Source organism: Eschrichtius robustus, chromosome 1, assembly GCF_028021215.1.
Source record: "Eschrichtius robustus isolate mEscRob2 chromosome 1, mEscRob2.pri, whole genome shotgun sequence".
Taxonomy (NCBI): Eukaryota; Metazoa; Chordata; class Mammalia; order Artiodactyla; family Eschrichtiidae; genus Eschrichtius; species Eschrichtius robustus.
In genome coordinates this window covers 931,833-947,425 of record NC_090824.1, presented here as the reverse complement: position 1 = coordinate 947,425, position 15,593 = coordinate 931,833, and the positions used below count along the sequence as shown (strand labels likewise).

Below are 15,593 nucleotides of genomic sequence, written 5' to 3'. Positions count from 1 at the left end.
CTCCTCAGAAGGATGGGGAGGGCCTGGGAATCTGCATGTTGGACACAACCCCCAGGGCCAGGTCTCCTGCCAACGCCCCGTGAAAGCCACTCATCTTGTTCCCTAAGAGGGGATGGTTTTGCAGGCTGGACACAAGGAGGAACTGCCCCAGAGATCAGAGAACCACACGTCAGAGTAAGAATGAGGGCCTCGGCTGGGGAGGTGCTCCCAGCACAGGCCTCTGCAAGGCAGGAGGGTGGAGAAGGTGGCCCGAGACCCTGCAGCTTGGGAGTCTCCAGGCGGCGGCTGAGTGAGGAGAAGGCCATTGTGGGATGCGAGGCAGAGCAACAGCTCCAAGTCCTTTGGGCCCTGCTCCTCTCCCTGTGACGTGGCAGATTCCCAGGGATGTGGGCCAGGCCCGTCACAGTCAGGAGGAGGGGGTTGGGGACCCATCATTCTCCCGTTGGCTGTCCAGGGAGAATCGGGGTGCCTTGGGTTCCCACCTGGGCAAGGGAGCCCGAAACAGGACGTCAGCTGGGCTTCAGTGCTAACCAGATGAATGGGCAACAGGAGGGACCATGGGGGCTCCTGCTGCAGCTGAAGGGGAGCCCCACCCCCTCTGCATCAGCAGTGCCATCATCATCGATCTCTGCTTTCCCCAGGGAGTGGGGTTCCGCCTGTGCTAATGCAGTGTGGCCCCAGCCCCCCTTGCCGGCAGCTGGCCAGGTGTCCTGGGTGTGGCCAGGCTGCGGCATTACTGACCCTGGGCTGGAAAGACTGTCCCTGCCCTCCACGATGCTGAGACACCCAGGCCCTGGAGCCAGGCCCAGTGCAGGGACAGACAGATGACAGACAGACAGAGCACCTGCTTCTCATTCTGCGGCCAGAGGTGCAGAGGGAGGGGGTCCTGCCCCATGGGGAAGCCCCACCTACCCTTGCTCAGAACTGGGGGACCCTGTGGCCTGAGCTCTGACCCCACTCAGGCCCCTCACCAAGCCCCAGACCTCAGCCACCACCTAGCCAGGGAGCCAGCACACAGCAGCCGCACGCTGGACCCAGCCCAGCCCAGCCTAGCAGTCCTGGACCAAAGCCAACAACCCTAACTCCTGGTCCAGCCAGGCTGCTCTCCCCAAAAGCAGATCAGAGGGCAGTCCTGGCGGCAGGTTCCCACCGCCTGGTGACCCACGGCAGTCATGCCCCACTTACACGTGCGGCCCTCCCAAGGCGGCTGCCTCTAGGGACAGCACACGTCCCAGAGGGCTACAGCAGGGGTACAGTTGACAGAGAGGGAGAGACAGACAGGACAGTGAGTGACAGAGAGAGAGGCGAGGAGTGACAGAGTGGTAGAGACGAGTCAGCGACCCAGAGAAACAAAGTGAGCGGCAGGGATGGAGAGGGGTGGGAGGCCGAGCGACAGGGACAGGTAAGAGGCGAGACGCAGGAGGAGGGACGCACAGACCCGAGCAGCCCCCGAGGCGCAGAAACGCGCTCGAGACCGCGGGCCGGTCCCGGAGGCACCCCCACCCCGGCCGGCGCCGCAGCCCACCCGCACTGCGCGCCCCAGGACCCGCCCGGCGCGCGCCCCGCGCGGAGCCCACCCGCCCCGAGGGGAGCGGGCTGCAGGCGGGGAGGAGGCGCACCGCTGCCGGGGGCTCCGGGCCAGGTGGGCAGCACCATGTGGAAGCAGTCGCACATCTTGGCGGCCGGGCGGTGCTGGCCGGCGGCGGCCCGTCGCGTCCAGTCGCAGATCCCGGCTCCGCCGCGCGGGCGGCCAGGGGGTCGGGCGAGCGCAACGCTCTGCCTCCGCAGCCCCGCGATGCCGCTGGCTGCAGACCTCGGACTGCGGGCGGAGCCCGCGCCCCCAACCCCGCCACCGCCAGGACCCCGCCCCGGCCAGCCCAGCCCGAGCCCAGCCACTGCGGAGCGAGCGCGGGCGGCGCCGCCGGCCTCATTCAGCCCATTGGCTGCTGCCCGCCAGGCCCCGCCCTTAGTGGCCACGCCACGCCCCTGTCCAGCCGGGAACCGGCGTGACCCAGGCCCTGCCCCCTAAGGCCCCGCCTCTCAGTCCCGACCCAGCCAACGTCCCACCTCCAGTCTGATCACCGGCACAGGCTCCGCGGCAGGCCCGCCCCGCCGCTAGATGGGCCCCGCCCCGCGCCCCAACGGAGTCCTGAGGATTGACTTTGGACGCCTGCCAGGGAGGGGTCCCCGGACGCCGCGCCAAGACTCCCGGACTTGACCTGCGCGCCGCAGTCTTGCCTCCCAGTCCGGAGACAAGACATTTCAGTCACAAGCTGGGGAGCGGGGCACCCTGGGCGAGGGCGTAGGGGCAGCGGGAGCCCAGGGAGGCCACGGCATGTGATCTGACCCCCACTAGCCCGGCCCTGGGGGCTCCTGGTCTGGAGGTGTGCGCAGCGGGGTAGCATGGTGCCACGGTGGGGGTGGGTGGGGAGGGGTCCTGGAAGGCTCCGGGCGGACAGTCTAAGCTCCGACTTCAGGAGTAGGGAACAGCGTTCTGGACCGAAGCAACGCAGTAGTGTGTGTGCAGAGGACGGACGGAGTAAGAGAGCCGAAGCTGGTTCACGCCGCTGAAAGTTAGGCTCAGTGGGGTTGGGGGCAGGGGGCAGCAGGACTGACTACCAGGTGGCTGGGGGATGTCCCTAGGGGCGCAGTGCTGGAGGTCAGGAGCCCCGCAAGAGGGTGGGGGCTGGACCAGGGCGGGATTGTGATGAGGGAGGAGGGTCCTGGATGTTCTGGAAGCTGGCAGAGGGAACTTGGAAGACCACTGGGGAGGTTTAGGGGCCACCCTGGGCTCCAGCTTGGGTGTCGTTCAGCGGGTGGCACGTCTGGGGGGTGTGGGCAGGGAGTGGGGATGCCTGGTAGAGTTCTGTTTCTGAGAAAGTAGGGGGTTACCTGAGGCCCAGCCTGGTGTAGACCTGAGGAAGGGCCCCTTGGGGAGTGCGGGTCCTGCAGGGGTTGGGGGTGAGGAGTCGGGGCCACAACATTCCTGGGGGCTGCCCTGGAATGGTGCCGGTGGTGCTGGGACAGATGAAACACACACAAACAACTTTTCCTGGGGCAGAAAGGGGCCAGGCTGAAACAGGAGGACCACACAGACACACAGACTTGACACAGACACAGAAACACACATAGACACACACATGACACAGACACACAAACGCTTGTAGATGAGATGTCACACACTGACACCAATACACAGACACAGGTCTACTTGGATATGTCCGCATGCACTCAGAGACAGGCACACACACGCGCGCACACACACACACACAAATGCTTGGGAACACGCTCATACACATGCACCCACTCAGGCCCACGTGCCGGGCTGTGCACAACAGGATGCAGACACACACAGGTGCACACACAGAGCACACCACTTACTCCTGGGCTCACTCAGGGATACGCACAGCCGGCAGGGCCCAGGTGAGCCTGCCCAGCGGGACGGCTCATGCCCGGCAGTTCCCGTTAGCTGGGCTGCAGCCGGGCGGCCTTCCAGCAGACGGTCAGACAGACACACACATCACTGCCGGGAAGAGGCCCTGGCAGCCTCCCGTCTCTCGAGCCCATGGCGTGACGGGGCACAGCCCTGTCCTTTAGGTGGGGACACTGGGGCTTGGGTCTCACCCCTCCTGCCCTGGTGTCTTCTCTCGGGCCAGGCAGCGTTGCCCTGGGGCCCGAGACCCTGGCCTGCTCTGTCCGGATGGGAATCAGTTACTTGTGGGCACAGGGAGACAGCTGTATGTGTCCCTGGGTGTGTCTGGCATCTGCTCGGGCCTGTCGGGGGGCTCAGCCTGCCTGTCCTCTGTGTGTGTGACTCTGGCCTTGCGGGCCTGGGAACAAGGGGCAGTCTGTGCAGTCAGCACAAGCTCTCTGTCCCCCTGCCCTATTAGGCATGGGAACTTGGATAAGTCGTGTGGATCCTGGGCCCCTGTTCAGCTGAAGTGGCCTCACCCTGTGCGACATATCCTGATTGTCCAGCATGGTGCACACAGGGCTGTGGTGGCTCCTGTCAGCTCTGCGGGGAGGGGGAGGATGGCGCCTGGGGTGGGGAGGCCAGGGGGCTGCCCCACCTAAACAGAGGCCAGGAGGAGGGGGTCTCACGTGGCCACTGAGGGAGAGTGGAGGCGGCACCGCTGGCCCCTCTGGGGACAGTCCCTGGGCAATTGGGGGCTCCCTGGGAATCCTGGCCAGCCAGGGCCTGGGGGAGGCTGAGGCAGGGACCCTCCCTGGGGCCACTTCTGCCTTTGGGCTTGGTGAGGGTTGGGTGGGCTTATATTTTCCTGCTGGGGCCAAGCTCGCTCTGCAGCCAGGGAGTTGACTCAGCACTGGCTCAGGGCCCCAGATTCAGGATGAGGGTAGGCAGGGACCGCCCCCCACCCCCAGCCAAGGGGTTGCCCCTTCCCCTCCTGTCTCCCCTGAGGCAGAGGGCTGGCCTCACCCACTGTGCGCACCCCCATGTACCACCTGGGGCCCTGTAGGCCCATTTCATCTCTGGAAGGGTGTGGTCCCTCAGGCAGTATACCCCACACACGGCGGACTGCAGCTGTGTAGAGGGAGACTGCCCACGAGTCCGCCCCCAGGCCAGCCAGGCTGGGCCCTGCCTCCTCCTACCAATCCCTCCCTCAACCCGTGGGGGCCTTGGAACCCCAGCCTGGCCCCGGGGTCACAGCGCCTGATGGGGAGAAGGCTGCCCGGGTAGGACCTGTGAGGCCCATCTGTGCCTGACCCCTGCCCTCCCTACCGCCCAGCCGAAGCCTGGCCAGGCGCCTGCCGCAGAGCCCTGCGCAGCCAGGAGCTCCTGCCGTCACGCTCCGCTCCAGCCCCGTCCTGAGGTCCCCCTCTGGGGACAGACGCCCCGCTGGCGGAGGCCACAGCAGCTGGCATGGCTCAGGAATAGCTGCCCCTCAAGAAGCATGGAGACGCGGGCTGACTCACAGCCACCCTTGGCACACACGAGGCCCCGCACCATTTCTGAGGGTCACCCCTGCGGGGGGCAGCCTGTAGGGGCTGTGAGCGGCCCGCGCTCTCTCCTGCTGGCCCACACTTGCTCAACCTCCTCCCTAGGACCACCGTGCCAGGGAGGCTAGCGCCACACCCCAGCCCTGGCCCGGCCCGCTGGTCGCGGGTCTCAGACTGGGTACCCAGGTGCAGGGGCTGGCGGTGCAGTGCACTGGTGGGGACAGGGTGAGGAGCCAGGGCTGCCGGCGGCCGTAGCTCCTTGGGCCCCAGCTCCTCAGCAGAGCCCCAGGCCTGCCCCACCCGCCTGGCTGGCTGCTCTCCGTGCCACTCCGGGCAGGCAGGGATGCCCAGAGCATCAATGATTGATGCCTCCTTGCAGCAGCCGCGGCAGCATAAGCAAAAATAGCTCTGCCACTGTCCCTGCCCTAGCCCAGCCCAGCTGGAGGGGCACACCAGGGTGCTGGGGGCACCTGGGACGTCCTCCACTGCCATCTGCCCTCGCACCCAGTCCTCTGCACAGAGGCGGGGGGAAGGGCTCCACGTCTGCTGGCCCCCGGCCTCTAACTGCCTCACTCTCCCCCAAGCTGAGTGCCCACTCCAGGCCTGGGGACTCACCCTAAGGACTCGGGGCTGAGAGGCGGAAAGCTAGGTGCTTCCTGGAGCGGGTGACCCCTCCCCATGGCTCACCAGGCGATGTGCACAGTTGCTAGGATACTGCGGGGCTCCAGGCGGAGTGGCAGCCGGCCCCTTCTTCCTGAGGCTGTGTCAAGGGAGGCTTGGCTGGGCAATGGCAGAGGAGAAGCTGCCCCCACCGCCGTTCCGCAGGGCTGGGGCTCAGGGGCTCAGGGCTGGACCGAGGTGTCGAGAGAGGAGCAGCCTGGGAGGGCCACATGGGCTCTTTCTCCTGACCACACTGTGCCCACCCCGCACAGCACCTCGGGGAGTCGTGGCTTGTGTGCCCTGCTCCCCCACTTTAATGGGGACCTGCCCCCTCTGGCCAGTCTTCCCCAGCACGTGAAGCCTTTTAAACTTCAACAGCTGCCTCCCCTGCCCACCCGCCTGGAGGCCTGGCCCTCGGCTTCTGCCCACGTCATGCCCAGAGCCCCCAGATGCCGGCCTGAGGAGCCAGGGGCCACCTGTCAGCTCCTTGAGCTTCCCCCACCCACTCCTGCGTCCAGGGCACGGCACCCAATGTCGGGGTCACCTCTGCTGCCTCCTCTGAGTCTTGGCTCCCCCAAGGCAGCACCTCCTTAGAGGGGTAGCCAGGGGTCAGCCAGGTGTAACCACACTCACACACACACACACGCAGAGGCAGTGGCTTAAACCAACTCTCATTTATTCCCTTACAGTTCCGGGTGTCGGCAGGGCTGCATTCCTCCCGGGGATCTGTTTCAGGGCAGATCCATGTCCTGGCCTTCTTCGGCTTCCGAGGCCACCTGCGCTCCTTGGTTGGTGGCCCTGCATCACTCTGACCTCTGCTTCCGTCCTGCCATCTTCTCTCTCAGACTCTGACCCTCCCTCCTCCCTCTTGTAAGGACCCTTGGGATTACATCGAATTCAACGGCGTAACCCGGGACCCTCTTCCCATCGTGAGAGGCGTAACTTGATCATGTCTGTAGAGTCCCTTCTGCCTTGTAAGACATCAAATTCACAGGTTCTGGGGATCAGCAGGGGCTCCTGCAGGAGGCTTTACTCAGCTACCACACCACATAACGCAGAGCAACCCACCCGCGGGCCTGTGTCTTGTCGGGTCACCTCATTCTGTCCCCTGAGGGTCACAGTGCCATCCTCACTCTTCACTGAGGTCCAGACAGCGCGTGGGGAGCTGCCGAGGGTCTGGAGAGCCGGCTCCAGCCCCAGCAACACTTCTTACTCAGGCCTTCGTGCCTGGGCGTCAGTTTCCTCACCGGGACACGAGGACAACACCCCTCCTACCCCTTTCCAGCCCCTGGACTGTAAGGATGGCAAGGACAGTGGATGAGGGGGTCCGAGCAGTGAGTGGACAGCACGGGACCGCTCTCCCTGGGTGACATCGAGGCAGGAGAGAGCCGGTGTCTGGTCACCTTCCTGCAGGGTCACCCTGGTGTCTGCCCAGCACTGGGCAGTCTGACTGCATCGCTCCAACACTGCATTGCTGGCCGTTGTGCCCCTCGGGAAGCAGGGCACGGGGCAGATGGCTACGGTCCAGGGTTCAGAGAACGATCTCATCTGGTAATTTTTAAAATTGAAATTTTCGGTAGCTTAGCTGTGAAGGACCATTAAGAGAGCAGGTGATTCATGCAAACCGGACAGGGCCCAGGGAGATCCCCAGGAGGTCCCAGGGTGGAGAAATCTGAGCATGGAGGTAGACTGGGAGACCGCATATGGATCAGGGCTTCAGCCGGGGCCTGATGGCGGCATCTGTGGAGGGCTGATTTAGGCAGATGGGGAAAGGCCTGGAGCGCCTGGGAAGGGAGCTAGCAGGAGGGCAGGGCTAGCCCATGAGTGACCCTTGTCCTGGGGCAGGTGGCAGCAGGAGGGGCTGGTGGTCCATGGCCCAGACTGGCCCTGCTCTGCCTTGGGGCTGGCTGGTGACCAGGCCGAGAATCAGGGCACTACATGGGACCCGAGAGGGACGGGGTCGCGCCCCCGCTCCTGCCTGCCAGGAGACCCACGCTTGGAAGTACTAGCTTCTGGGGATTCAGGATTTGGCAAGACAGATGGCACAGCTACAGACATCCCCGCTGCGGCGGGGCAGGGGCACGAGAGGGCATCCAGGGCGGCCCGGGTCGGAGGGCTGCAGCTGGCCGCCGGGGTGGGGGGGAAGGACGTTGGCGGCAGCACGCGCCTGCTCACTCCCGGCCGCGGGGAGTGTAGGGCGCCCGCTCCACGTTGGGTGGCAGCACGAGGAGTCGTCTAATTAACCAGAGCCTCTTCGCGCGGCGGCTGAGAGGCGCGGCGGTGACGGGTCCCAGCAGGCCAGTCCGTTCCCTCCGCGCACAGAACTTCGCCGGCGTGGGGGCGGGGCCCGGCGCTGCCACGCCCCGCGCGGCGCCGGCGCACTGACGCCAGGGCGGCAGACGACGGAAGCTGGACAGTCGCGCGTCGTTGCCGGGCAACTTTCCGGCGCAGGCCGAGGAGACCCCCGGCAGCCTGCTGCGCCCGCGGGCGGAGGCGGAGACGTGGCGGAGGTGGGTGCGGGCCGGAGCCCGACGCCGGGGCCCCAGCGCGCCCCAAGTCCGCCGCTCGGGAGCCGTAGGCCAGGCCCGATCGTGGTCCTCAGCGGCCGCCTCGGACCCCCGCCCGCCCCGCGAGGGGACTACCCGAGCCCCCGACCCAACTCTCGGGGACCCCCGGGCGCCGCCCTCCCGCGGGCGCCCGGACTCTCCCCGGCTCTGCCAGACTGGGCCTCGCAGACCCCTGCCCACCGCGGCCGAGGCAGGACCCCGCAGTTCGTCCACCCTCCCAGGCAGTGCTGACCCCCAGCACCTGGTTGGTCTCTAGGACACGCCCCTGTGCTGGACCGTTCGCCCAGACGCGTGGAGGAAGAAGCCGGGCAGCGGCTCCGGTCACTTTTCCCTGGGTGACCAGGCTGTGTATGCGGTCTGTGTCCGTTCCACAGCGACAGTGGACCCACACCAGGCCATCCGTACTCCCGAGGGAGCCGCCGGCAGCTGCTGGGCAGTGGGCGAGCAGGCAACCCCCTCGGGCCCTGTCCAGCCCCGGGCAGCTCCCGCGCAGCAGTGTGCATGTCTCCTGAACATCTTCCCATCGCGTCTATGCGGGCTTGGCGGCACCAACATGCAAGGCCAGCGGGAGCTGGGGGGAGCACCTGGCCACATGCCCCCTCGCTGCGCGTTTCTGAGTGACCTCGCAGAGCAAGCAGGCGGGGTTTCCTTCTGCCGGGTTTCTAAAGACAGCGGTGCAGGCTCGGCACCTGGGAGACAGAGCGGTGACGCTGTCGAGTGGGCGAGTCCCCGCTCCCTCCTTCCCCCGCCGGATGGCGATGGGGAAGCCAGGATCTCTGGGCGCAGCGGAGAGGGCTTGTCTGCCTCCGCCAGTGGTCCAGACCTAGGGGAACACAGCGGTGCCTGGGGGGAGTTTGAAGCCTTTCGGGAATCCTCAGCCAGGTCTGAACAATTCTCTCAGTCCTTTGAGCTCCCGGAGAGGCCCACAGAACCTCAGCCGCCGAGAACCATTTCTGCCCAGGAGGAGCGTGGTTCTCGCCAATCTCACCAGGGTGGACCTGGGGTGACAGGAACCAGCGCCATCACACCTTCTGAGGTACTTCTAAAGTACTCGTCTTTGCCATGTTGCACAGGAAGTGTCTCCTGTGTTTTGGTGGGCTGGCCAGGGAGGGGGTCTGCTTCTCTCCGGGCCTTCATCCCACCCCCGCCTTCCTTTCCCTCCACCTTCCTGAGGGGAGCGTCTGCCCACTCTCCATCAACCAGGCTGTGTTTTCCTGGCCCCAGTTTAGGGCATGGGGTGAAAGAGCATTTCGTCTGAGTTGTCAATCTACTTATTTAGAAAACCTCACCAAGAGTCACATTTCAGTGTGCGTGCACTGACCGGGCACTGGAGGTGGCCTGGAGAGCCCAGGACTCGCCCCCTTGCTCCGCCCACCCTTCCTGCCCTGACCTCCAGGGTTTCCCTTCAGTGTGGCTTCCTCTCAGCCTCCTCTTTCTCTGCCTTCTCTTCCCAAACGGTTTCCCCCAAACACCGAAAGTGAGACAGACAAGGGAGGAGACGATGTGCTGGTTCTAAGGATGGACCGTTTGTTTTCTAAACCAGGACCTCTGACAAGATCCAGTCTTCGTACAGTTAGCTCTGCTTTAATGCTTGTTTTGAAGACAGGACTGTCTTCCAATGCGATTATTGTATCGGGAACAATTGAAGCATAATGTGAACTTTGCAGGAAACCCCAGGTGAATGCAGAAAACCACACCTGCTGAGCTGAGGCCCATGTGAATATACACCACGCACACGCCCACCTCTCCCAGCCACCTCGGTCTACCAACACCCACCCTGACGTCAGACAACCCACCTTCCAGCACTTCACACTAATTCACAACCTGCAAACTTCTTTTCCAGGAAGGGCCATGTTTATTGTAATAGGAATGGATTTCTCAACCAATTAACACGTGGGAAACAGTGCTCATATTTTTATTGTGTGCATATCTTTTTTCCATGTGCCACTGATGAAGTTTATGACTATTGTCCCCTAATCACACTTTTCCACACACACTGGTTTCCACTGCACGATGCACAGTGCAGTGATTTTTAAGAACAAACATGTCATGTTTTAGTAGCAGTAACGGTATATAATCATTTACAAATTTCATTTGTACCAAAATTATAAATTTGGAATAAGGTGACATGATGTGTGTATTTCTCCTAATTCTTCTTTTTCAGCCTATTGTCAACTATGAGAAGATTTTTAGCTTCGCTTTTCAAGAAGTACCAGTCCCACAGGCAACTGAAGATGTTTCCACCTTCGACCATTTCTTAGAAACAAGCAATGAAGAAAAACTTGGCCTTGAATCTGTGCATAAACTGTGGTAATGAACTTGAATTGGTACTCACATTTCTTCTGGCAGCTCCGCATTTATGCCTTTGGTTGATATGGTGGACGCATGGGGTCTTCCGTTTTTACCTCTATAGAGAGCTTTGTCCCTCCCGAGGTTCCGCCACCTGTGGTCCAAGGGTTGAAGGACCGGGTGGCACAGGTGCAGCGGCTCCTCCTTTTGGAACCATGTCCAGCCCCCCCCTCGCCCCCCACCAGCTCACCCGGAGCAAAGTGGGCCAGGGAGTGCCAGCTCCTCGGGTCTTGGTGAGAGTGCTGGGGGTGAGGGAGGGACCAGTGGGCTTGGGTGGCGGGCACAGGGGCTCCTGGGGGACTGGACCGAGTGACCCCCTAGTACCCTGGAGACACCCCAGCGCCCTGGAGACATTCTAGGCCCACCACAGGGTCAGCCCACCGCTGCTCCTGGGGCTGCCAGCAAGGCTGACACTCCCAGGGCAAGGTCCCTAAGGGAGATCGCAAAGGCACTTGTTTGTGGATGGCCATTTTCTAAGACACCCTTTCACTGAGCACTGAGTGAAAAACCAGTTTAGCTCGAATGGATAAAATAGCGGCTGAGCAGGCTGGGACCTGCTGGACCCAGGCCGCAGAGGGAGGAGGTGGAGGTGTGTGGGGGCTGACTTCCCTGGTCCCTGTGCGCTGCCGGGCAGGCGGGCAGGCGAAGACTTTGTCAGACAGCTCTGCAGGTGGGCTCTCCTAGGCTCTGGCGGGGGTCCGAGCTGGGGTCCCAGCCAGCGCCTGCCCAGAGCACTCTCCCCCCACCCCAGCAGAGGCCTGGGGACAGAAGCCAGAGCCTGGATGACCAGGACAGCCCAGGTGGCTGGTGTGCCCTCTGGGCATGCTGCTTCCCCAGGTCGTGGTCCAGGGCAGAAGGCGGGCCGTGTGATCCTGGGGCACCCGCAGGCACAGGTGGTCCTGAGTGTCGGGACCGGGCCGGGCTGGATGCTGTGGTGACACAGAGGGTCGGTTACTCTGGGGTGGTCTGGAAGCGACTCGGCAGTTGGCGAGTCCGTCTCCCTGTAGCCATTTGCGCGCCTGCCACGCCTCCTCTCCTGGAGGCCAGGCTGAGCAGCAGGGCGGGGCTGCGGCTCACACTCGTGTTTATCCCTCTGGGCATCTGCTCCTCTCAGTTTCTGGACATCTCTGTGGTACCTGGCATGGTTCTAGGCACCTGAGATCATCAGGAAACAAGACTGCGGAATATCTGGCCTCCCAGAGCTTCTGCCCTCGGAGGAGACACGGGATGGTGAAATTGGTCATTCAGGCCAGGGCTGTGCTCTGTGGAGAGAAATAAAGCCGGGAGGAGGGGGCAGTGCTGGGCACTTGCAGGACAGTAGATGCTTGAGTAAACGAACAAAGTGGTGAGAAGCCGGGGCTCTGTTGTCAGAGTTCTGAAGGGTCAGTTGCCCTCTTTGCCTCCCTTCTGAAGGCCTTCTGGGCTAGTTTGTAATTAATGCCGCTCTTTTCCAGTTCTGAATCCAGAAAACTCTGGAGAGCTCTTCAGAACACCAGGACCGTGATGACTTCCCGATGCCTCTGGAGTGAGTCCCGTTGCCGGGAAAACTTCCTTCTTGTTCTCGGAATAGACGCTGCTCAGAAGGTGAAATGACCTGGGTGGAGGTGGGCTCCTGGGGGCCGGCTGGACCTTGAGCATCTCTGCCAGCCACGCTGTGCGCCGCTCCTGGACGGGGCAGGGGTCGGGCGCGCACCTGCAGCCGGGACGCTGCCGTCTCAGAAGGCGGGAAGGGCGAGCCAGGGCGCCCTCGTCTGGCTCCGGCAGCTCCTCGACGGGCCGTCAGGCGCAGCCCTGCCCTCGGCGCCTGGTGAAGGAGGTGCCCTGGCAGCGCGGTGATGTAGCGGCGCACTCCGCTGGGGGCCGCAGGGCGCAGACACGCCACAGGTGCTACTGGAGGCGGTGGGCTTGGGGGCCGGGGCTCCGGCGGGGCCGGCTCACTGTGAGGGCCGCAGGCGGGGGGTGCAGGGGAGGTGTGGGGTCCACCGCCAGCCAAGCCGGAGCAGAGCGGTGGCCGGGGACGCGCTCGGGAAGGCCACGGCCAGAGGCCACGTGTCTCACTGAGACCCAACTCACAGCCACTTACACGCCATAGGGCTCATGAGTCATCAAAGAAACGCAAATTGTATGGATGGTCGTCTTTCAGGCACCAAGTTGGCAAAGATCTTTTTCCATTTTTTAAGTATTATGGAAATTTTCAAAAGTGGAAAACACAGAAGGGGCTGGCAGGCAGGCCCCGGTGAACACGGGGGCACAGGAATGGTGGCCGTGGCCACACTGGCCTGGAGGGGGCCTGCGGGGCTGGAGAGTGACCCGGCTGGTGAGCCTCTGCGGGAGGGAGACAGTGGGGGGACGGGGGAGGAGAGGCGGCGAGGACCTCGGCTGAGAAGGGCACCGCGGTCCTTGGCCGGAGGGCCGCGTGAGCCGGGGTGGGCGGCTGGCAGCCCCCAGCGGAGCCCGAGTCGGGGCCACGTTGCCATTTTCCAGGGAGACGTGCCGCAGGGCCCAGGTGAAAAAAGGAAAACGGGAGAAAACGACCCTTTAATCTTCCTTCCCTCTGCTGACACTGGTTTACTTCCTCAGAGCCTTTCGGAGGGCCCGGGCCGCACTCTGGGAGACCCTGGCCTCCACGAGCCCGAAGAGCTCGGCTTCCGCCTGCACCGCTGCACAGCCCTGATCCAGACCAAGGTGAGCGCCCGGGACGCCTGGGGCCTGGGTCTCGGGTTCCAGTCGCTTCGATCCTTTAACTCTCATGGGCTCGTGAGAGTCAGAGGGGCGGCAGGCGGGAGGAAGGCAGGCGGCCTCCGTCCTGCAGCCCCTCTGGAGGAAAAGCCTCTTCCGGGAACGGGGTCTCCCGCCCACCCTGGGACCACGTGTTGGGAGGGGTGCGCCGTAAGCAGCCCAGCTCCCGCGGGGCACGTCCCCACCCCCGCGCCCCAGGACCCCGTGCTGCCCGGATGTGGAGCTGGCTCTGCGCGCCCCCCGCCCCCAGGGAGAAGGCGGGATGGCACAGCGTGGAGTGCGGGGTGCCACGCAGGGGGCGCTGAGGCCAAGGGCCTGATCCGGAGCTGGGGCGGCAGGAGGGCGTGGAGGGAGGGGGCTCCGGTGTGAGTTGGCGCCGCCCGGCTGGCGGGAGACGGGCACAGGGGCCACCCCTCTGCTCTGCGAAACCGAGGGGCAGGAGGCGGAACCTTCTAGAGGCACGTGCCTGGGGCCGTCTTAGAGCAGCAAGGCAGAAACGTCCCCAGCAAGCACCCCACCCCCACCCCGGGCAGCCCCTGCGGGGCCCGCGGCCACGGCAGCCGTTCGTTGGGAATGTCCCTGGGGCCACCGGCCGGGTGGGAGGAGGACAGGAGGCCGACACGGCCCCGGGGCAGAGCGGGCCCTGCTCACGGCGAAGTCCCGTTTGCTCCGGGAGAAGCTGTGGCTTCTGTCCCCGCGCGCCTCTGTGGTGGCAGCGCGTGGGGAGGGGCGCAAGATGAGGGGAAGGAGACGCCGCCAGAGACGGGCCGGGGGCCCAGGGCAGGCGCGGGCGGCCGGGGGCGTCTCTGGGGGCGCGCGTGCTCTCCCCGACCTGTCCCTCCTCTCTTGCCAGCTCTCAGGGACGCCGGGCGGCAGACAGGGCAGGCTGATCACGTACAGCCTCTTCCTCAAGACCCCCGTACGCGGAAATGGGCAATACATCACAATTCCAAGGAAAAAGAAGATTTTCACTCCTCGTAACCTAAAGATGGCATTGTTTAACAGTGACGTTTGCTAAAGCGGGAGGACTTTGTGTCTTGATGAGGGATTTTACGGTTTCTTACCGGTTTGGTTTGGTACTGGAAACCAGAGCTATTTGGTGGAGGGGTGGTCCATATCAGGGCTGACGCTTTGATGGGGGGTGTGTCCCTCGGCAGAGCCAGTCACCAGGAAGGGGGCACCCGGGTCCCCAGGAGCCCCACCCCAGCCTGGCTCCAGGGACCCTCCCCCGGGAAGGTGTTGCCAGCCGCTGGGGGCACCTGTGCGGGACCCCAGGCCTGGCTGCCTGGGACCCCAGGGTGGCTTCGCACGTGGCTGGAACTGTCTGTCACCGGGAGCAGCCGTTCAGGGACCCGGGAGGCCCTGCGTGCGTTGCTGCCACACTGGCCCCTGGCCTGGGTGTCCACGTGGCAGGGCACTCACAAGGGTAGGTGCTGTTTCCGCAAAGCAAGTGTGCTCGCCTGCCCGGTGCCTGGGTGCCTACCCAGTGGTGATGTCTGCCTGCCGGCAGGATTCAGCTGAGGGAACCTCTTATGACCGCAGAGCCCAGCAGTTGGCACTGACTTTTGTAAAATTTTATTAAATAACAACAGCCTGGACAAGCTGTGTTCTTGCTGAATCACCGGCTCTGTGGGGACTGGTGCTGGAAACCCTGGCAGGCAGCCCTTCCAGTGCCTCAGGGAGGTCTGGGGATTGAAGACTGGCGGGGCCTGGCACACGCACAGCAGGACCCCGGCGTCACTGTCCCTCCAAGGCCACTGTCGAGTCTGGGAGACCACAGCCGGGGGCAGCCTCAGACGCCAGCTCCATCGATGGAGGTGTCAGACCCAGACAGAGGCCAAGTGGGGTCACAGTGACCAGCAGATGTCACCTGTCACATGGGAGAAGGAGGCGGCTGGCTGTCACCTGCACCCCAGCACCCTCGGCCACTCCACAGATCACCTGTGGATCTGAGCCTTTGTTAAGAGGTAACAGATTTTGGGGGGCTGTATGTTTGGGAAATCTGCCTAATTTCCATTTTCAGCCAGAAAGAGGTGGGAATTTGGAAACTGCTTTCTGCCATGCTGCTTCCGTCAAAGGGGAGCATCCACTCTGGGGTCTCCCAGGACCCCACCGGCAGAGATCACCTGGGCCGTGCCATCATTTCCCAGCCTTCGGTTAAAGTTAGACGTGACAACCCAAAATATGCCATTCTGCCTCCCCCCCGAGATTCAAACTCAGATGCTGTCATTTTACTGTCCTCACAGCTGCCCTCCCTGCCCCCTGGCTGCAAGCCGAGCTCTCCCCTCCCCTTGCCGGCCCAGCGTCCAGCTGGGTCTC

At 63.9% G+C, this 15,593-nt stretch overlaps 1 protein-coding gene across 1 annotated transcript; it reads left to right on the top strand.

Annotated features, from left to right (window-relative positions):
* The first annotated feature begins 7,132 nt into the window (after positions 1–7,132).
* On the top strand, positions 7,133–14,875 carry CLBA1 (clathrin binding box of aftiphilin containing 1). Its single transcript, XM_068547780.1, has 8 exons — positions 7,133–7,170; positions 7,465–7,829; positions 7,942–8,129; positions 8,443–9,222; positions 10,351–10,496; positions 11,990–12,119; positions 13,116–13,220; positions 14,128–14,875. Exons 1-8 carry the CDS (start codon positions 7,133–7,135, stop codon positions 14,290–14,292), a joined length of 1,917 nt encoding a protein of 638 aa, XP_068403881.1. The 3' UTR covers positions 14,293–14,875.
* The last annotated feature ends 718 nt before the right edge of the window (positions 14,876–15,593 follow it).

Excerpts from the sequence above, each read along its gene's own strand:
- CLBA1 (XM_068547780.1), top strand. The coding sequence starts at position 7,133 with ATGGCTACGGTCCAGGGTTCAGAGAACGATCTCATCTG. Across the intron at positions 9,223-10,350 it reads GCGCCATCACACCTTCTGAG|CCTATTGTCAACTATGAGAA; the intron begins GTACTTCTAAAG and ends CTTCTTTTTCAG. Across the intron at positions 10,497-11,989 it reads GAATCTGTGCATAAACTGTG|TTCTGAATCCAGAAAACTCT; the intron begins GTAATGAACTTG and ends GCTCTTTTCCAG.